At 40.1% G+C, this 22,426-nt stretch overlaps 1 protein-coding gene across 2 annotated transcripts; it reads right to left on the bottom strand.

Annotated features, from left to right (window-relative positions):
• Positions 1-86: 86 nt before the first annotated feature.
• tpp2 (tripeptidyl peptidase 2) lies at positions 87-20,593 on the bottom strand. Of its 2 annotated transcripts, XM_042492587.2 has the most exons (29): positions 20,346-20,593; positions 19,080-19,208; positions 18,776-18,871; positions 18,412-18,516; positions 18,145-18,269; positions 17,860-18,023; positions 17,527-17,681; positions 17,356-17,432; positions 17,132-17,259; positions 16,140-16,388; positions 15,921-16,036; positions 15,626-15,797; positions 15,372-15,529; positions 15,174-15,250; positions 14,976-15,082; positions 13,613-13,767; positions 13,314-13,430; positions 13,113-13,213; positions 12,927-13,023; positions 12,699-12,836; positions 11,637-11,881; positions 11,067-11,145; positions 8,655-8,693; positions 6,779-6,930; positions 6,582-6,678; positions 6,320-6,450; positions 5,817-6,066; positions 4,761-4,880; positions 87-4,571 (listed from the first exon to the last, which is right to left on the bottom strand). In XM_042492587.2, the coding sequence occupies exons 1-29, from the start codon at positions 20,508-20,510 to the stop codon at positions 4,482-4,484; spliced, it is 3,834 nt and encodes a 1,277-aa protein (XP_042348521.1). In that variant the 5' UTR covers positions 20,511-20,593; the 3' UTR covers positions 87-4,481. The 2 variants fall into 2 exon arrangements, with proteins under 2 accessions (XP_042348521.1, XP_042348527.1); XM_042492593.2 differs by lacking the exon at positions 8,655-8,693 and having other exon boundaries at positions 2,422-4,571.
• Between the last annotated feature and the right edge of the window lie 1,833 nt (positions 20,594-22,426).

Here is a 22,426-nt window from a genome sequence, read left to right as displayed (position 1 = left end):
AATTGTTCACTTAAAAAAACCAAAATAAAAAATGAAATTTGCACCCTGTTAACGTATGTAAAAGTGATGACCAGAGCACATTTGAATTCTTCCAAATCATTTTATTCAGTGTCGGTTTCCTTGTTTGTGACTTAATTCCACGTGACCACAAAATAGTGTGACGGAAGCTCCGGTCTTTCCCACTTCATTGAGGAAGAATGGGTATAAAATAATACTAAGAGCATACAACCTTATCTTGTAACATTCTGTAAAATATTGGCATTTACTAGATTTTATGACTACAAATATAAACACTCCACATCCAGAAGAAGCATTTCTGAAGTCTTTCCTGACACCAGCAGAGTGAGAGCAACAGATACAGAGACGTCTGTTTGGTGCCAGAAATGGACGGTACAGTCCTGTGGTGAAAGTTAAGGCCATTTTTGGAGAGACTGTCATTGGCAAACGCGTACTGTTGACAGCTGAACCCTGAACGCAACATCCGCCTGAACAAAAACCCCAAACACAGGAAAAAGGAGAAAAAGGACAAAGAAGAATAAAACAAAAGATGCTAAATGTAAAGACGATGAGCTCTAATACAGTTAAACCCAAACGACTCCAGTCGAGTAGAGCCCTGTGTGTTTGTAGAGGCCTCTGCAGAAGGTGAATATGAGTCACAGCTAAAAACAGAAAAACAAGGCATCTTCACCCCTGGGTCAACATGGGCTGTGACCACTGATTCGCTGTTTGCACAATCCTATAAAAGATTGTTTACTCCCAGGAGGAAAAAAAGGCCTCGGCTTGAAAGCAGCTGCTTTTACACTTAGGCATGCACCTTCTGCTTGTGAGAGGAGGTAAAACATAATTTAGAGACGTGATATGTAGACCACTGGTCCTCACACAGGGTGTTAAAGGGATAAGTCTCTTTATCCTTCTTCTATTCGTTATTACTATGTCCAATTGTACAATTTTCAGCCTTGTTTTCTTTGACAGTTAAACCAGCTTAACACGGGGGAGATCATTTTTTGATTAAACTGAAATACCACAAACTGTAACAGGAAGCCACTTTTTTACAGGTCTACAAGTTAGAAAGGTTGAGACTGATAAATATAAAAAGTGAATCTGTAGTTTTTATCTTCAGCATTCTCCTCTCTTGCAGTGGTTTGTGAAAACAAACAGCAGCATGATTCAGGTGAGGCATTTTAAAGGACAATACCAGTGTTTTTGCACATTTTTGTGAACCAAATTTTTTTTAAACCATTTATAAATGCATGCAGTGCAGTTTTATGTTCAACAGATTGATGCATTTTTCCTAGTTCTGTATAGTCATCATTTTGCATTAATTTCCATATACATGAAAAGAATGGTTGACCTTTCAGGCTTGTTCAAAGAGTAACTACTACTGCACATGTGAAAAAAAAATGTATAAAGCCATTTGTAGCTCCACAGGGATCTGTACCAAGTCTGATAAACTGTCTTTGTGAGTTGGGGCTTCACAAGTCAAAAAAATAAATAAATAAAAGAAGCACCAGATGTCTGTGGTGCTGCCACATCGATTTTGTTCTTTTACTTTTGAAAAACTGCTTATCATGAAATCTGCAATACTACAGGAGTGCAATGCTAAATTATAAAATAAAGTCAAAGTGAACATCAAGTCTGCATTGATTTTTGTCAAAGTTGCATTATCTTTGCAGAGTAAAGCATTAAAGACTTAACATGAATGTGCAATTACTCTGCGTAGGTCTTTTTCACAGAGTACATTTTGACTTGTCACAGAAGGAAACACAAAGGTGTAAATAAATAAATGAATGATGGCTTACTTCCATTTGGCTCCTTTGATTTCAGGATCCAGGTATTGTGCATGCTGGCTCAGCGTCTCTCTCACTGAAGCACTTGAACTAAACAGAGCCATTGTTATCATTATTGGCAACACCTGTGCTTTTCCTACAAGTCAAAATGTTCGCTGTGAGAAAGGCCTATCGCTAAACTGCAAGGCTGCAATTCTGATTAAAGTGAAAATAAAGTTTTTTACTTCAACTTATCATTATGAAGTAAATGCTGCTTGCACACTGTAAAATAAAGACACTATCTGTGTTAAGATTGGTTCCTTCTAAGCCTTCCTTTCACTGTGCAATTCTGTCTGCCACTGGGAAAATTACAGCTAGATTCAAAGCACAAAGGAGGAGCATTTTATCTCCAGTTACCTAAAAAGAGTATCAATGCAAGTTATTTTCTTTGTGGTTACTGTCCCCAGTGGTGGAAAAGGCTGATGGTGGAACAACCGGAGTTTCTGTGGAAATTATGGTAACTGTTTGGCTCTGAGGAAAACAAAAAGCAAGCCGGTTGTCTTTGTGAACAATAATACCACTTAGAAACGCCATGGCAGGGACGCTGAGAAGTTAACTGTTTCCACATTAAAGGAAAATTCTTTCAAATCTGAGGTACATCTATGACATTTAATATTCATGACTAAACAAGCACTAATCAAAATTAAGTTTTGGAAAATGTTATTTATCATTTATTACCAGTTTAAAAAATTCAGCTAACCTGCTTCGTCTGGACTGTGAGGGTGCTGTTTAGTCAGTCGATTTTAATAGACAGTCGCAGCATCAACATACAACCCCAAAACTGTCATTGCCTTTTGACTGAAATATTGTTTAATCCTGATTAGTGCTCAGAAATAATGTGCCGTACAACCTCAACTCACTGAGACTGCACAAACCGAAATAAGTGTTGATATAGAACCACAGTTTTACCATATTTAAACATGAGTACATTAAAGGCCCTTACAGATTTCTCAGACTTGGTGTTCACCATTGAGGTCTTTCTTTATATTCTATTGAAATGAAACAGTTGCCTAGAAAAATCTATTAAAAAATAACATCATATGCAAAAAGATTAGCTGTTGTAAAGTTCTTTCGATTTATCAGATAAAAATACAAAACCACTGGCACGGTCCTTTAAAGTAAATAAAAGTATAGAAGAAAACATAAATCATGCTTAACCCTCTCTAGTTGGCTCTCGTTTCAGTTCTATAGGGAGAAAATGTTCACGTACACACAATATGCTCACAAGTGACACTTAAAGTCGTTCACAAACACACACTCATGAAAAGAACAACAGTGGATCATCGTCATAATCTTGTTTGGGATTAAAAATCTTTCAAATTGAAACACACTAAAATCTGCTTCCAAATAAAACTGCTCTTCCTTACATCCTAAAAGACATGCATATATGCAAAATACATCAATTCGAATAATATTTGTATTATATACCTATTGCATCTTAATATCTTTTATGTTATGTGTGTATGTACATTTTATGACACTGTGTACAAACGCAGCATTTTTAAATGCTGCAGAGAGACGTCTAATACTGCGCGAACATTTTACAATGAAAACTGAACATCCTTCCACTGCCCACGACTGCATCTGGTATGTAAGTGAGGTCTGTTGAGATGGTCGTCAAATGTGCTGCATGGGTAACTGCAGTATGAGGCGGGTGGCCAACACCTCTGGAGGTAAGCAGAAGCCGAGCAAGTGTGTATGTGGCTTACTATTACCTGACAAATCACTGACGGCCTGCATACAGTGTAGGACACGTCATACTGCAGATACCAGCTTTTTAGCAACATTTGACACCAAAGGCTGATGATGGGTGAAATGACCGCAATGTTGGCTGACACTACTGATTCTGCAGCCTCACACTGGTTTTCATCCCATCAGAAAAAGGTAAGGTACATGTAGGAAGGCACCTCAATACTGTTTTGTGTTCTGCGTACACGAGTCAGAGCCTCAAACGACAGACAAACCCGGCCTGGCTGGAACAATCATAAAAACAAAGAGAAAAAGATATTAAGTTCTGTCTCCCTTTTAATTTAGGGATCAGGCAGACTCTGCGTGCCTTCGGGTGTCCAAACATCGTGCAGCAGCAAGTCCTCCTGTCTTCTCACCGAAGCATCATGACAGTTTTTTTTTTTTAAGTGAGTAGATGGGGCCACAGTTTGTTTTTCAAAGACTTGGGATGCATTGAATCCCTGGAGTGAGCACTGGCCATTTTAGAGTATTTACAGGATAGAAGGACGTTATTTTTGTGATATGGAGTCTGTACAGCTGAGGGTGAGTGGAGATGTGAAAGCGTCCAAATTTGTAGATGACACCAAAATAAAGGACAACACCCAGCTGAGAAAGCAGTGAGCTGCAGTCAGCGAGCCTTGGCAAAAGTCTGAATCATTTTAAAATTTAAACTTGTTTTCTGTTGGCGGCATTCAAATGAACCATCGTGTTCATTTAAAGACGAACACGATCCCTTCTCATCTTTGAAGGTGTCGAGTGCCTCAAACTGCTCACACTAAGCATCGTCCTCCATGTTGGTGTCCACCTACATCGAAATTTGAAAAACCAGATGCATAGACCGTGTGACCCTGAGGGACATGATATCGAAGTTACCATGTAATGAACCACGTACGGCCATGCTGCTCATGCATGCATGTGCGTCTGTGCCTAGAATGGAGTGTATTCTGCAGGGTACATGACGGGGAGCCAGTTCTCACTGAAGGTGGCGCAGTGTGTCCATCGGAGGTGTCGCATGAGCTGGAACACAAAAAAATAAACAGAAAGTGATTCCAAGGGAATGAAACTGACATTCAGATACATTTGTTTAATCATAAACATATTTTAAAAAAACTATTCTGCTCAGTTTCTGCAGAGTGCGCTGTAGAAAATATCTAGTACACATCTTATTAAATGATAAACAGATATCAGCCGTCGCTGCTCTTATACCTGGATGCAGTTCTTCATGTTGTCTTTGCTGGGCTTCTCCTCCAGCATCTTTGAGGCGTATTTTAAGGCTCGGCCATACATCTTGTTCACGAGAGCGTGTTTGTATGAAAACATCAACACCTGCGCAGTGAAACGGACAAAAGACAAACAAAATTAGCTTAACGTTTACCAGATTAAAGCAAAGCAGCTAGCTTTAAGGAAACACACACTGCATCCACACAAATTCAGTTTCCAGGCAGAAACCAGAGAAAAGCACATTTTTTGGGTACAACCTTCCAAAAGTGTAAAAAACAGTGAAAAAAAATATCACAGGTAAGAGAGTGACAACACAAGGAACAGTGTCGAACACTATATGTGATAAAGACTTTTGATGGTCTTACAGATATGAAATGGATTTAAGCTATCTATCCAATTTTTCTTGTAATTTAGTGAATACGTTTCCAGGAACTTTCTTTTCTCAACTACTGAAGAGAAAAATCATTATGCAGAGCTTCTGTTTGTATCAGTGAGTCTTTCCGTTTGTGTTGACTGTTGTGTGTTGTAACGTGTTTAGTCTTACCGTGAGTATGAATGTTACGGATGGTTATTTATGTAATCTAGTTTATGAAATATTGTTGATAAAAATAATGGAAACCCCAGGAAGAGTAGTTACTCACATCTTCACAGAGACATGGTTAACCCCTACCATCCTGGATCAAGCTGTTGCACTGGATGGGCGGACCTTGTTGGGTGCCGTTAAGACACAAGACTTTGATGCAAATTCAAATAAATGCACTGCAGGAGTTGTATGATGCCCAAACAACAAGATGGAATCTTCATAGTAGCTTCTGTTTTTAATAAACTCATCTTTCAACTCTAAAGATGTAGCAGGATCAAAGACAAATCTTATTTCGTTTTTTTTTAACTTTGTTTAAAAAATGACTAATATAGCTACCTTCGGCCGTTTAATACAGAAGCTAATGGGGATGTTAATAAACAAACAAATTATATGTCCCGTGATATACATTCTGTACTTTTTAATTCCTGCATGAAACAGGAGATGATCTATTTGTTCACCTTGGAGTCAGTTAGCTCCGCCCACTTCTGCACCTCCCAAAACGTATCCGCCAGGGCTTTAACCACGTTGTGCACGGTGTCGTCAGAACTGCTGGCCACCTGTTCTCCAACTTCCTCCTCTGCAGATTGTCCTGTGGAGACAGCACCAGCGCCGTCCTGCGGCGCCGGGGGCAGCAGGAGCTGGTCGGCGAGAGCGGAGCCCTTCCTGCACAGAGCGTCCAGCAGAGACGACTTCTGCTTCTCCATGTCACTAAAGAACAGACATTGAAATGCATGGTATGTTAAACAGTCTCTAGAGGTGGATAATTCAACTTTTTCCCTTGGTCTAGTGTTTAAAAAGTAAACAAAAATCTCTATTAACTGCAATACTTGTAGAATCGCAGGACTTAAAAATGGCTAGAATACACATCCAAGTATCCTGAAACTAGCAGACACAGTCACCCCATTACACAGTCACTTTTATTGTATTTCTGTTACTGATAATATTCTTCAGTGTGACATACGTCTTGATTGAGGCGGCATCAGGGCGAGGGTCTGTCTTCATGGTGAGGTAAACCGCCAAGGCCGTCTGGTCGATGTGGGAGATGACGATGTCGGCTGCTGACGCCACCTCCCTGAGACGTTTTACACGCTCCTGAACACAAATGGAAGGAAAAAAGTATGACTGTGAGCAGAGCCAATATCTGGAGCAAGTCAATTAATTTCTCCTGGGATTAAATCCCGTCAAAGCTTCCACCATTTCCTCTTGCAGCTGTGTACCGTTACCTTTTCAGAGTCCAGCTGGTGCAGTCTTTGCACATGTAGCGGGAGGTAATCTTGGTAGTTCTCCCTCAGTTCATCATAGATGGAGCTGGAGTCCAATCTGAACAGCAAAAACAGAGCATGACAAATGGTTAATAAAAATGAGGAAAAGTTAGCAGTGGAAATGCTGAGCAAAAAAACAGAAGTGTAACTGTGCACACTTTGTCATCCACTGAATCTTTAAGTCTCTCATGGCTTCTGCAAACTCCTCCTTCATGTCTTTCTCTTTGTCTGCTTCCTTGTCCTTCTCCTTCCCTCCGTTCTTTGTTTTGTTGGGAGCGGGAATTAAGTGGTAGATGACTGAAACGATATCCTGTGTGAACACAAAAAAAACATAGTTTAGTCAAAAACTAATAACTGACACATTCAATAAAATCCATGACCTCTTTTACTACTCTGAATCAGCATCCCAAACTCTCACCCTTCTCTTACTAAAATCATGTCCTAAGACGCCAAACTCCTTCTGATGATCTCTAATTTAAATCAAATTTAACAAATGCTTTTTAATACCCCGTGACACAAGGTCAAAATAATACTCATTATCACTTGATGTTGATAATTATTAGTAATTTTACTGACCACCAGAAAACTTGAACTACTCTAAAACAAAATAAATGCCTGCTGCATATTTCAAATAGGCTTGGGTGGTATCACAACAATATAGTACATCAGAGTATTTGCTCCTCAGCAGGCTCCTTCAGAGGCTATGAATTAAAATAGAGTGAAAGTTGAAAGAAACAGTTTGGATGTATTACCAAGAAGCTTTTTTTATGAGAGAAGGCATTACATTAGCCACAAAGACTGGCTGTAGGTACTGTGACTTCACCCCTTGTTTTGTGCGATTTCGTTTTGAGGGCTAAAATTCGTCATTTTGGCTGTCACCATCTTGTTTTTTTGGAGCCAGAAGTGACCATATTTGGACAAGAGGGTGGTGCTGTGAAGGAGCAAGGGGTGGATCTGACTGGAAGCGGCGGACACTACCCGCAGACAGCCTGTCACTCAAAGCGGCCCCGCCCTTAATTACGGGTAACTTTCAATCTTAATTTAAAAAAAATGGATGAGTTATATAAAATTCACCCATAGGCCCCAGGAATTTAACATGAGTGTTGAAATTATTATATAGGGACCAAAATGGGGTTTTTTTGTACCAGGCAGTAAACACGTTTATCTCTGCTGTAAAGTGCATTTGTGCATTTTAACGTGGGGGTCTATGGAGGTTAAGTGGCTTCTGGAGCCAAATTGCAGTTTTTTCCTGTGTTGACTGCAATTTCCACCCACTGAGGTTGTCACTTGTCAGCCCACACATCACACTAGCTGAGTGTGCTTTATTAAATTCTGACTGGGCTCATAGTTTGTATTAGTTGTTACTGGTTCCATGTTTGTTTGGTTTTGTTATGGTAATGAAACTTTATAAATGTAACATTAACTTCACAATCCAATCTATAAGACCTGTAAAAAGGATATTTAAGACATTTTAAGGCCTAAAATTCAGATTATTGGATTTGAGATGTTTTTGAGATTTGCCGACTAGCAGCAGAGAGCAAAAAAGTGGGTATAAACTGCATATTTTTGCATCTAACTCAGTGAATTCAGAGACTATATTGATTGTTGGAACACAAAATAAGCCGTTTTTTGTGAATTTTATTTCGTTTCTGTCAAGGTTAAATGGCGTGTGTTTTACAATGAGTAACAAGGCAGTTGAGCTAGTCTTGGTTCAGTGAGAGAAACCTGGATTCTAAAGGTGTACTGTTGTATTTCTCTGTTTAATAAGGACAACAGGTCTAACTATATTTCCTTTCTTGACTGTGATTGAGTTTAACAAACAAAAAAAAGCTAAGAGAGCTCGCGAGCTGTAGAGAACATGGTATGAAAAACAGATACCACCCAAGCCTAATTTAAATCTAGCAATAATGACATGCTTCGACATAATTAATACAAATATAACAAATTCCATCTGAAGGTAAGGAATAAGCCATTTCCTGATGGTAGGAGAGCAGTGGACGCTCTGTTGCACAGTGTTTCTAGCTCATCCAGTACCTTTTTAAACTTTCCTTGTCGTTTTGCAGAGGCCTGCCCCTGGTGGTCAGAATAACACACAGTAAGGAAGAGACAACACAAACACACCAAAAAGGATTCTCTCTGTCTTCATGTTTTGTTTTGACTTTCATACTCACTCAGAGATTCAGAGTCTAATCCACCTACCTTTCACACTCAAATAAACAGTGGTGTAATCCTTGTTGCTGAAAAGTTCAGATTTCTATATTGTGTTAATATCTTACAGATCTGATTGACTTGTTCTTCTTACATCTGCTCTGCCACAAGAGTTAAGCACTGCATCATCACACAGAACTGAAAACTGCAGTAAAATATTAAGCGCGTTCACAGTGAATCTTGATATAAACAGATGCAATGCAATGTGGAACAATATGAAAAACATTGAAAAAAATATGCATTTGTAAATGGGTGCAGGAAGATCTTCGCATTGGAGCCACTGAGTTCAGCCAAAGACACACGAAAGCTGTGCAGACAAAGTATTCAGATGTGTGTATGTGTGTGTATGATGAAACAGCCCTTTGGTGGTGTAAGAAGGAGCACCTGCAGCCCAGAGAGATAGTGAAAATAAGCTCCAGAAATTAAACGTTTGCCAGTGTACAGCACATATCACAGTATATATGGCCAATATATTTTTTTATTCCCTTTAAAATATATTTCACTCATCTTTTTGCACATGTTCCTCTGAGTGGGCTCAACAGAAAGCAGTAAGTAGCACATACTAGCTGTGCTAACTGTGTAAAAATCTTTTTTCTCTTGTGCAGTTTTTTGGACAACACGTAAATAATTAGGGCTGAGTATTTTGTAGCACAAAATATTGAATATTGTTCAAGTACAGGAGGCGAATCAGATTTGTAATCTCATTCACTCAATATCTCATCAGACTGTTTGTCAATTAAATCAAAATTTTGCCCCTTTTTGGCTGCTTTATTTTCGGCTTGTGTTAATACATTTAACATTTCAGAACTTATGTTGTATGTAAAAAAAATATACATATTATTAGATACATTGTTTCTTTGTAAATGACAAAGATTACTCAGTTTTTAAACAAATTTAATACTTGTTCATTGCGTCAGTCAGTGTAATAAGGAATATCCATGCAAGTACAACCGTCTGCGAAACGTACTTGCTCTGGACGAAGGAAAGGCTAAAGCATGATGGGAGAGGGAAATTAACCTGCCGGTCTGTGTGATTCAGTATCAATTTCTCCTTCATTGTTGTTGTTGTTCAACAATGTGACGGTTGGTCTTTGTGTTATTTGCTCCAATCCCCATCCACTGTGATTGGGCAGCTGGGTAAAAAGTGAAAGTGACGAGCGCCTGCAGCATTTTACTAAAAGTTGAATAGTTTTCAACTTTTGGCGACCAGTAAAAAATGGCAAATGTGCAGTGCTCAGCGCAGAGTATATGCTCTGTGCCTGATCGCAGTAGCAGAGTGAAAGTACGCGGCCTCCCATGAAAAAGCAACAACAAAAAAACATGAATATGGCAGTTGTTTGCCACCCACTGTGGTTGGCTTTTCAATGTATTGCAAGATTGAGGTTACTGCAACAGCCTTATAAAGATGAATAATTTAAGTACTGGTGCGCAAACTGAGGCATCATATCTGCACTAATATTTAAAAATGGCAGTTAATACACAGCCTTAGAAAACATAGAGCACATTACCTGAGGCAAACACATTTTAGAAAGATTTCTTTCTATCATTACCATTTTATTTATTTATTTTGTTTTGCATTTTCAAATTGTCCCTGAAGGCCCAAAGTAAAAACTAAAGCTCAGAGGCTGCAGACTGGCAGACAGACTGATCGCTATTTTAACCCGATCATGTTTGCAACTAAAAATATTCTTACTAATCTGCAATCTAATGAGCCAACAGTCAGATCCAGCGTGTCCAGATCTGACAGAGGTGACTGCAGAAGCAACATATAACTGTGTTTTTGGACTGACAGCAGAAGCACAAGCAAAGTCGATGAGTGAGAAAAAGAAAAAAAAAAGGCATGCATTGACCAAAAGGACAGCAACCAAACCAATTTAAGAAGCAGCACACCAGACTCAGATCAGTCTGAAAGTGATGACAGACAAACTGTGCCAAACCTTACACAGGGAAAAGCAATAAGCATCAGAGCAGTGGTCATCACCCCTGATCCTCAGGACCACGAGTACTTTTGGGCATCACAGATTTAATGAGTGAATCTCAGATTTTCATCATTTTTTAGATTAACCTAAAGTATAAGCAGACTGGCCATCATAACCACATATTATTCTGCTGTGTAGTTTGTTTTAAGTTCAACAATGTGAAAAACTCTTTGATTTGAAGTCCCATGACTTTAGATGCCGAGGGGCAGGACTGATGACTGCTCTCAAGGACAGAAGGTGAAAAAAATACAGTCACTTACTGCTTTCTTGCCATACTCGCTCTTGGGAACAACCAGGGAGCCTGAAAGATAGCATCCTGGACTCGTCCCCTTTGGGATCCTGAAAAGAAAGTAAAAACAGGGGCAGAAAGACAGTGATAGAAAGAACAAAGACAGGAACATAAAACTAAATCTGACATCACAATAACATAACGAACATTGAAATATTTATTCATATAAGCCTTTTTCTGACCACAGGTGCACTTATATAAGAGGTGTTCTCAAGTCTGAGCGTCCACCCTCGACTACTTTGAGGTTGAAAGTCAACAAGAGATGAAAAATGCCCTTTTAACCATTTCAAATCATGTGTCTAGCCATGTTGTACACCTACAGTATGTAGCCATATATGCCAAAAAACTACAAAAATAATATAATATAAAAATATATAATATCAAAACATCCACCTATTATGCAAATTTTAGCCACACAGAGCTACTAATCAAGTTTAGCTGACTGACTCTTAAAAAAGTAAGGCTTTTTTGTTTTTTGCATGTTAAGTCTTTCTCTAAGATCGTACAATACAAATTAAAAGTTCCTCCCAAGCTAACTCACTTGTCGTCTGGCAGGGCTGTTATGTAAAAGGGCTGGGTGGCACCCGGGCACAAGGTGATAGAGTTCGCCTTCTTCTTAGCCATGAGGGCAGCACGGTGCGACTCATATACATCAAGACTGAGTGTGGTGGACAGACGGTGTGACACCACAAACGGTAGGTCCTTGAGGCGCTCTAGCTCGCTGGACTGCTCGTGGCGGACCTGCAGACGCACAGTGTAGTCTCCCTTTTCCAGCTTCAGAGAATACTGGAGGAATAAAACAGACATGGGGCATGTGTTAGCTTATGGCTTGCACACCACCAGGTTTTCCTTTGATCTACAATCATTCTTTCTGAAAAATCTATCAACTACAGATACAAATGAACATCTAGGATACAAAACAGCATGCGATCTCTAGGTCAAAATGTATGCATTTTTTTATTTTAAATGGCAAAACATTCAACAAAAGTGATACAAGTGCTCTGACACTCCTGCTCCGACCTTGTTTAGATTTTGGAGCATCAAATAATGAACTAACAACCAATGCCGTGAGTTTTTATAACTCAGCTTAAAACTAGTCGAAAGTGTTAAAAAGGAATTAAACACATTGTTTTTTAAATGGAACAGCTAAGGAGTGAGCCATCTCACTTCCTTCCCATCTCTATCAGGATTTGTACAGGTGCAGTGCTAATCGAGCAGTCGTGAGAAAATGTCAGTAAAGACAAAGTTCATGAGCTGAAGTGCATGCCAGCATTTCAATTATTCTGGAAACAGGAGATTAGCTGGGTGGCGTTAGAGGATGTGGGCAAAATTTCAGTACTGTATTGTGCAGTTTGCTGCAAGTTTGAGAGCAAGGCGGATAAAACAAGGTCATTTTATTATGACAGTTGACTGGTTTTTGTTGTTATCTGATAACCACTGATAAATAAAAGAATTTGTATAGTGGCAAGTAAAAATTTGCTTTGGGCAAGTAAGTTTCTGACCCACGAGATGTACAGAAAGCCAATGAGGACATCTGTCATATACAAACATTTTGCTTAAAAAGTGACCTTTTCCTAAAACACTGCTAATTCTCTAAGCGTACCTGGTGTGGGTAGGCATCCCCTGAGCCCAGCAGTCTCTTGTTTTGATCAAACAGCATCCAGAGCTGACTGTCAAACTCAGACTCATACAGAAGCTCACACAGCATGGGACAGCTGGGGGTGACCTCTCCGCTCTTAGGCTGAGGACAAAGCACAAGAAGATCATACACACAGATAAAAACAAGAAAAAAAAAATCTCTCATATAAAGTGCTGACCGTGTTGGCAGTACCTGGTGAAAGCTGTAGGTGAGGACAATCTCATAGAGTTGTCTGTTGTTCGGCAAAACGTCCCTCAGTCCCAGAGCCTTTATCTTAGAACTTAAGGGCCTAAAACAACATTATGGGTGTGAAACAATGAACTGCACAGATGTGAAACAATAAAATACACGTGTGTGTGTGTGTGTGTGTGCCGTTACCTAAGAGGCTGAACCCACGACTTGAGGGTAATAGTGGGGGACACCTCCTCGTACCTCAGAGGCGACGACACGTCAAAACTCGTCACTCCCTCTGAGGCGTGCTGGGTAGAGACAAAGAGAGTTACAAAAATAGAACTGATAGGGTCTGAATTGCAGTTTACTTGTCAGCGTTTCTCATCTGTAAGTTTTCTTTCCTCTTACTATGTGCAGGGGTGAAGGGGAAATGTTGAGTCCATGGAACGAGATGTTGTAGTCCACTGTGACGTCACCCAGGCTCGCCCACCAGCGTGCAATGCACAACTCTACTACCCTTCCTGACTGGACAGGAGACAAAAAAAAAACCATGAAATTAGTCCACTGTTATATGTATACAGCTTTGAAATTAAGTAGGTACTTATGGAGTTTTTCTTTTTTTTTTTAGCATACTGGTATATTTACAGAGTGACTTGTGTGCAATATCCCAGGTAAATAAATCCATATTATGAATGAAATTTATGTACCAGCACAGGGAAAGCCTCTGTTAGCGAGCCTCTTTCCAACAGTGAAGAGAACTTGTAGAATTCATTCGCTCTGTACGCTCTCTGTTTGACCAGGTGCACCGCATGGAGAACAAACTTCGACGACACATCTCCTGAATGAGAGGTCAGCGTGATCTCTGCAGGAGAGAGATGTGGACAGAGAGGTAAGAAACAGAAAAACAAGGAGAGGAAAGAATACAGATGATAACGAGAAGAGAAATAGAGTTAAAGATTGCATTAGGAGTATGGACCAGAGGTTGTGTTATGCCCAGCTCAGACCAAAGATTTGCGACGAGATGAGCCGGTTTTAAAACGTTGCAGAGTAAAGTGGAAGTGGTGCAAACTAGCTGGTCTAAGCTCAATTCAAGCTGACTGATGGTGTCATCTGTAACTCAGCTTGTAAAATTGTCACGGCTAGTTTTGGAATAAAAGGCCTGTCACTTCTTTCAACGGCCAGTCCTCTTCTAGTGATTCAGCTGGCCAAGTCAGAACGACAACAGAAAGCATGTTTGTTTACTGTTTGTCGTGACATTCTTATAACAAGCATGTGGTTAAGTTGTGGCTTATTTAAAAAGGTCATGTAGCCACTGTTCCTACCATGGCAAGTTTACATATATGAGTCAACTGTGACTATGAAAATTAAACTGTCCTTTGCTGCCCTTTCATCCTTCCTGGTTTAACATTTAACCACAGACTGAGAAAAAATAATTTAATTCACTGTGCCACTCAAAGGCTACCACAAGCAGCTACTTTTAAGGTGGCATGTTTTCTTGCGTGCAGTGGCGGAGATGAACAGACTGTGCAAGGAAACCTCAGACACTCAGCTGCTATGATATTTTGCAATGACATGTAGCGATACAGCCTAATGCGATGGCCAGCAAGACAATAAGGGCCTGCAAGTGAGATCATAAACAAGACTAGACATTTTATAATAAATAAGCACACACCACTTACTGGACAGGGGTGTAAAATACTTAGAAGTTACAGTAGATCACCTTCAAAATTTGCCATAATGCATTAAATCAATTTCATAACGACAGTCTCGACAGACGACAGTCATAAAGGCAGGTGGAGCATGGGAGGAACAACCAACACTACCACTGATGGAAGCAGCGTAAACGTTTTTTTAAAACTCAAGAATAGAGGTTTCAAACAAGCGTAACCGAAGGGCCAAAATGGTCCTAATTTACCGGTACAGACTGGTGTTGAGCCCCGCAGAGAACCAACTTAACAAATACATGAGATCAAACGTGAAATCAAAATACAATGCAATTTACTAAAGCTGAATGCTGGATAAATAAAAATGGAAATGTGAGGTACTTTCTCAAGCACATGCTTTACAGACCTGCCCAGGAGGCTCCCTGAGGAACAGTGATGAAGTGGCGTCTGATTTGTCCTGGTCTGAAGTGGACGTCTGTGAAACTCACCTCCTGATTCCGACTGTCTGTCACTCTGTCAGATTGAAGAGAGAGAGCTGTCAGACACACACAAACACACAAACTCTGACAGAAAAACAAAATCCCAACATGATGTAAGAACTTACTTGGTGGGGACAATAACTGTGATTGGAACTCTGAATAGGGGGCCACAGGTCGGTGCTGATGTATCATACCCACACACCTAATAAGGGGGAGGTAGGGCAACAAACAACAGAAAAAAAAAACATGCATTAACAATGACCAGATTAATATTAATGGACACCAAAACAAAGTCCATCTTGTCTTCAAACTCTAATTCCTACCTCTGTGTAGTGCACACCCTCTCTCAGTCCCACAGGATCGATGCGGACATTGACATGACGACACTGGTTCATCAGCTCTAGATGGGAGGGGCACTGGACCCACGGGGCGGCACACGTGAGCGCCAAGTGTAGCTGCAAGGAGATTCGCTCGGAGTTTCCTGTGGTGGACGTCAGAAGAAGAAAAATGGTGTAAAAGATTAAAAAAGTACGTGATGATTGTATGTGATGATTGTGCTACTAAGTATGAACAATACCTGTGTTCTCCGGGAAGATGGGTTCAATTCCTACTCCGTGATCTGAAGGTGCAAGAACGTGGGCTGGGTCCCTGAGGTAGATGCCTCTCTGTGATCCCACAGTTACTTGGAAGCCTAGGTGGCTTGTGGGTAAAGAGGCGTGTTGAATGAGGTAGTCTAATGCCTTGTCCACCTGAGAGGAACAAAGAGAGCAGATTACTGGATGGCACACAGAAACAATATAAAACTGAAAGAACATGCTGTTACAACAGACAGAAAAGAAAGGTATCCCCTACACCAGCTATGCTATAATTACCTGGATTATTCCATGGCCCTGCGCAAACACCTCGATGTCATCAACCTTCAGAGCTGTGTGCTCCAGCGCCCTCCTCACCGCAGGAACAGAGGGAGGGATCCCACTCTGCTTTAGTCCTGTGATCACATTAAATCACACACTAGTATCACATTTGCATGCACACTTTCATACATGCATGATATTCCCACATCTTGTATCAGTCCATGACTCTGAACACACCTGAGAGGATTAGTGCGATGCCTCCACAGGCATTAGGGGATGACATAGATGTGCCGTTCATCAGCTGGGTGCCACGAAGAGTCCAGTTGGGTACGGACGCAATGGCACCGCCAGGCGCACTGATGCTGACCCCCAGGGCCCCGTCTGTGCTGGGGCCTCTGGACGACCAGGTGTACTGATTAGGAGGCAGCTTCTCCCTCAGGGAATACTCTGCCACCATCATGTCCGGGGTCACATATGCTCCAACTCCTACGGCGAGAAGGAAGCAGGAATTAAGATGATTTCATTGATAACATACTGCAAATACTGCAACATCATAATCATTACAAACAATTCCTAAAGCCGAAGTGTTTCCACCTTTCCTGCTGTGAATAATAAAAATGATCCAGCCATCTTGACTAACACAAGTAGTTATTAACCTTTAACTAACACACTACACTGTTAAAAGTCTAGCATGTAGGATTTAGTGGCATCTTGCACTAAGGTTTCAGATTGCAACAGGAACTTTTCTCATGTGCCAAGTGTGAGCTTTGTTACAGCACCAGAAACGAAAACATAATGTATACAATTTCTGCTAATATACCCCTTTAAATCCTAAACACAGGACCTTAAATATATCTATCTGTCTCTACAGTTTACAGACTTGCTTTATCTGCTCTTTAAAAAATGAGATGTGATTATATATTTTTGTTGTGAATAAAGCCATAATTCTGAATATTATATTGCACTTGTGTCCATATATCCCCCCACACCCAACACACTGGACCTTTTACTGTAGCACATCTTTTGATGATCCTGTGTGATAATGGCTACATGTATCTGTTTTCCAGAAAATGTTGGTGTTAGAACATTGTACATATTTAATTTGTTTTTGCTATATTGTTTTTTTTTACATTCTTTAGATTAAATGCAATCTAAAGATGTAGACTTGAAGGATAAGCACTTGATTGGAAGTTTAATTAAAAAAACTCAAGTAATCAGCCTAAATGTACCTATGACACTGCTGGTGGTTCCCCCCGGGCAGCCGACTGTGGAGAGGCATGGGCCGTTGTTTCCTGCACTTGACACAAATATTACATTGTGCTTCTGCACAGCCTCTGTGATCACCTCACAAATCCTCCTGAGAGACAAAGTGACATAAATCAGTGACATAAATCAGTGACAGTGTGCAACCAAAACAAACTGATATAATCACACCCACTGTTAAAATACTTACCCTGTATTGGGCCAGTGGGTGGCTTCCCCATAGCTATAGTTAACCAGGTCACACTTGTAGTTGATGACTTCAATCATCTTTGAGAGAAAAGGGACAGGAAAAATTAAATGATGGAAAAAATGAAAGACAGAGTAGGCAAATTGTTAATCTAAATTTGTCAAGGCAATATACCGCGCGGATGAGTCCTGTGCCTGTTTCCATGGTGCTTAGGCGGGTGTCTCCAATCTTCACAGCCAGGATTTGGGCACCAGGGGCCACACCATTGCGCTCAGGCTCTTCTGGGAAGTAACCTGCTGCAATGCTTGCCACGTGTGTCCCATGAGCCCCTTTAAAAGCACACAAGCAAATTAGACTGGAGAATACACTTTGACAGATTATGCAGCCTTAACCTGTGAACCTGCTATGACTGACTGTTACACTGAGCATCTTTTTGTGTTAACTGACTGAATCAAATGAAGGCTTCATTCCAGAGAAGATGGATGAGGTGCTTTGAAGAGATCTCACCTCCACTCGTGACGATGCAGAGTGTGTTTCCTTCATCGTAAATATTAACAGAGTAGTTAAGCATTTCAGCATTTCCTAATGTGGCATACTCTTGTGACTCTTTGTAGGAGCTCAGCACAGTGCACTGGGACAGCTCTCCACTTTCTGAAGTGTCGACCACAGCCCTAAAGAAAACAAACGAGACATTGTGAGGGATAAAAATAATACCGGTAAGCACTAGAAGATAGTGAAAATGAAAGGTTAAAAAAGATATGTATTAAGACGAGAAAAGTTAGTATGGCTTGCCTCCATGTGACTCCATCGTGCCAAAGCACACAATCATATACAGGACCAGGATCACTGTACTTCTTTTCTAGTGATGCCAGCAGCTCTGACTGGCTCTGCAGCTCTTCTTTCTGCAACTTCTCTACCTATAGATGGGGAGCAGAGGAACGGATAGGTGTGAGAGTGACAGCAGAGAGAAATTGGATTAGGAAACACCACATTACTGTGGCTAGCAACTACACAGGAACACTGATGAGTATACAAAGACCTTAAATTTGTAGATCTGACCTGTGAGGGTGTTGGATGAGAGAGGTCAAACTCTTCTGTCTTGCGAGACACCTCTGCTAGTGCTGCTCGGTGTGGTGGGTCCCACAACTTCTCCTTTCGCTCTTTCTAGTGGACAATAACCACAAAAGTGTCTTTAAAACATACACAGAGAATTGCAAGCCAACAAATTTCCATTCAAGTTATCAACAGAGTTCTGACAATATGCATCAAATTAAACTAGTCTGGAATAAATCTCTAAAGCTTTTGTTTGGGTTATCTTTCCTGTGCATATGTCAACAGAGCACTAAGCTCTGTGCTTGACCGTAGTTTTGCAAAAATCAAACCCATGACAGATCTAGCACAGCAATATTCCATGTCTTCCTACCTGTATTCTTTCTTTGAGAGCCTTAGGGAAGAACTCATAGCCATTTTTAACTCCAATGCGATACTTCCCTGATGGATTGACCCAGGCAGGAGGGATCTGGAGGACATAAAAAGACACAGGGTAAGACAAATGTGAAGAAAATTTCATAGTGTAGGTCTGTTAATCTAGTAAAGTCTAGTCAGATTATCAAAAAATGTGCAGATGAAAGAAAATATTTCAGATGTAGGGCAAAACCTGTGATGGAATATTCCCCCGTAACAGCTGTTATTCATTCTTTTTTTTAGGTTTTGGGACGTCAACTGACCTTAAGTGTTCGACCAGAGAGGCCAGTGACTGTCCCATCTTTAGGTTCTGCCACTGTGGTCATGTTCACGTCACCGCTGCCTGTTGTATCAATGATGTCGACAATCTTTGGCTTCCCCTCAGTTGTGACCTAAAGAAGCAGTAATGAAGAAATCAATCACCAATCAATGAGGAAATTAAGGGAAAAAAAGGATGTACATAGTTAGTAACAATCCTGACCAGGGAGGACTGTGGACATTTTAACTTCAATCTGAGTAACATAAAAACCACCACACCATGAGTTAATGATACTTTCAAACATAAACTACAAACCCATCTTTTTAGTCTTGCTTTTATGTAGAATTTTACTATCATTCTGTTTTTTCCTTGTTTCTTTAATATCCATTTTTAAGATCCATTTTTGCTGATTTCATATGTAGTTCTTGTTTTTATTTCTTCAAACAAACTGTAAAGCACTTTGACTTGCATTTGATTTGCTTAAATGAAAACCACGCAGCGTATTTAAATAAAATTTGATTGATTGATTGGTTAAATAAACTTGCAATGCCTTGCAACAGCAATCAGTCCCTTTTACACATTTGTTTACACACATTACAGGGATCAGATTCAGACTGCGTTCTTTAAAAGCACGACTGAAATAAGGTGACATGTGGTTAAAAATGGTTGAACTTAAGTTAGTATAAATGTCTGTCATATAACATAGTCACATATTTAAAACTGCATGAAAAGTGACAGCTTTGAGTTAACTCTTTGTAGCTAGCTAACATTAAATAAGCTAACGTTAAATTCCGGTGTGACTTGACAGTAAACATGTAGTTACGGTTAACTTAACTTACTTACTTACTTACTAATTATACTCAAATGTTTTTGCTACTACTTAACAGGTCGACACAACCAAAGCGTATTTAGCCAAACCAACTGAGAGGACAAACTGTACTAAAGAGACTGAAGGAAAACTGAAGCAGACAGCTGTTAGCTGCCAGGCTAACATGCTAGCAAGTAACTAGCTAACGTTAGTCACTTATAAGTTAACCAGTCTGGCACCGAAACACAATTTGGTAGCAGGAGAAAATACTTGCTGCCAAATCCTTTGAGTTAATTTGGTTGTCATATAAATGTCACAGTTATTGTGTGTATCTATCGATGCTTGTAGTGTAGCTAGTTTAGCCGTTATGTCACTTGTTAATGTGAATGAGTCGGGCCTTTAGCTTCGCTAGCTCACAGCAGCTAGCTCCTAGCTAACAGTGAGACAGCCGGTAAGGTTTACCTGCATGCCGGGGGCCCCGGGATCCACGCCGGTGTCGAGGATAGCGATGAGCACTCCTCGGCCATCGTACTCGGGGAACCTGGTGAGATAAGACGCGGCGCCAGTTTCTTTTTTGGGGAGCAGCCCGTGGAAGGGGAACGGTTCTTCGGTAGAATGGGCAGCCATGATCAAAAGAGCGACAATGAAAACAAAGCAGCGAAATGGGGAAGAGAGCAACACGGTGAGAGGGACGGGGAGGAGAGCGCTTTAAAGGGGCAGTGCAAGACACGTCTAACTGTTACTTAACGGGCCATTTAACACGATGTATTATGTATAAGATGTTTAAGCTACCATATCATCACTTAGTTTTGTTGATCATACCTGTCAGGCTGCCTTATCTATCAGTAAAAGCCTGACTCTAAGTTGTCCTTTACCACGGTTACTCAGTTTGCTTTGCTTGGGGGCCACTTTTCCAAAATGACAGTTGCAGCAGCCACAAACATGTTTTTTTTTTAAACATGCATGTTTCTTTTTAGGACGTTGGTAGGATTTTAGAACATTTCTAGGATTTTAGGACATTTTTTGGAATTTTGGACATTTCTAGGATTGTAGCGTGTTTCTGGGATTTGAGCACGTTTCTAGGATTTTAAGATGTTTTCAGGATTTTAGGACGTTTCTAGGATTAAGTATTTTTCTGGGATTTTAGCACTTTTCTAGGATCTTAGGACATTTTATAGGAATTTAGGAAGTTTGTTGAATTTTAGGATGTTTCTAGGATTTTACGAAGTTTGTTGGATTTTAGGATGTTTCTAGGAATTCAGGACATTTCTAGGATTTTAGAACTTTAGGGGCATACTTAGGACCTCTGTCGGGGGGTGCAGGGGATCCGCTGCTGGTACCTTTTTTTGATAAACAAGCTCTATTTTGATGCTGTTTAATGTACTCTGGCACTACTCAAGCTGCCTTTAGGCTTCTGCTGCTAGATCCATTAGTTTGTTTGTGAAAACACATCAGTTCGCCTGTGCAGTGCCTACTCGGTACATGTCTTGCCAACATGAGCTGAAAGGAAAAAATGCAAAATGATCTCGCTTGATTAAACAAAATTGTGTGGTTAGCCACATATAGGCTAGTATATTTTAAGAGACAAGCCGGGGGGCTGTTTAAAATCGGCTGGAAGGCTACGATTGGCCCTCGCACCAAACTCTGGACATGCATGCTTTAAGCAGTGCTGCATTTAATCAAAGGTTAGGGCCATGTGTCAATAACTTGTCTTGTTAAATTGTTGCCCACAATTTGCATGATATCAATCACTATTATGCACTGTCTGCTGTCTTTGAACTTCAAGAACAAAATAAGCAAGAAGATGAAGAAGATGTAAAGAGCAGTGTTTGGGTTCAGTAAATCTGATATCCTTTGCACATAATCAGAGCCTAGAAAGCAATGTTTGCTCATTACACATTTTTGATAATGCACACACAGCTGATTTACTTCACTGACTGATTGTCAGCATTTACATTGTTTGATTTCTCCTTGTTAGCTTAGCTTCACCTGTTACTGTAAATGGTTAAAGAGAAGAAACTTAGTCTATATTTTCAATATTTTTGGAATTGTTGACATCAACTTAATTCACAGCATAGCTCTAATAGTTAGACTTCATGCAACCATCTAAATTCTTTGGATGCACAAAGCTGTCTATTTTTTCTAATCTTTTTTTTTTTTTTTAAATCATGATTAAGTAGAATTGATTTTCTATGGTATCTGGATAAATTAAAACTTTTTGTCTGTAAACCATTGCTGACTGAACAGCCATGTAAAAAGTCTGAGCTTCGTTTACTGAAGCCCCCTTCTGGAAGAATAAACAGTTACAAGGACAATTTAATGTGAAACTTTCACCAAGAAAAAAAAAAAAAAAAGGCGTATATCTTGCCATGCCTCTTAACAGTGGCATATGTTGTGTTGTGTTTGTGTTTAGGTTTGGGATCCTGCTACACAACGTTTTTGAGCATCAAATACTTAATTTCCTGAATTTTGGGGAATTTTTATGCATTAGTTGTGGAAGAAATGTGTTACATTTCATTAAAATAAAAGTCCTTTGCTACTTC

The sequence above is a fragment of the Plectropomus leopardus genome, chromosome 1 (assembly GCF_026936395.1).
Source record: "Plectropomus leopardus strain MGB_pleo_1.0 chromosome 1, ASM2693639v1, whole genome shotgun sequence".
NCBI lineage: Eukaryota > Metazoa > Chordata > Actinopteri > Perciformes > Serranidae > Plectropomus > Plectropomus leopardus.
This window is presented reverse-complemented; position numbering and strand designations above follow the sequence as displayed.

What these genes read in the sequence shown, in the direction of transcription:
- tpp2 (XM_042492587.2), bottom strand. Translation starts at nt 20,510, where the DNA reads ATGGCTGCCCATTCTACCGAAGAACCGTTCCCCTTCCACGGGCTGCTC. An exon ending in CATCTTCCCGGAGAACACAG is followed by an intron (nt 15,530 to 15,625) that starts GTATTGTTCATA and finishes CGTCCACCACAG; the next exon opens with GAAACTCCGAGCGAATCTCC. An exon ending in TCACCTACAGCTTTCACCAG is followed by an intron (nt 12,837 to 12,926) that starts GTACTGCCAACA and finishes CTTTGTCCTCAG; the next exon opens with CCTAAGAGCGGAGAGGTCAC.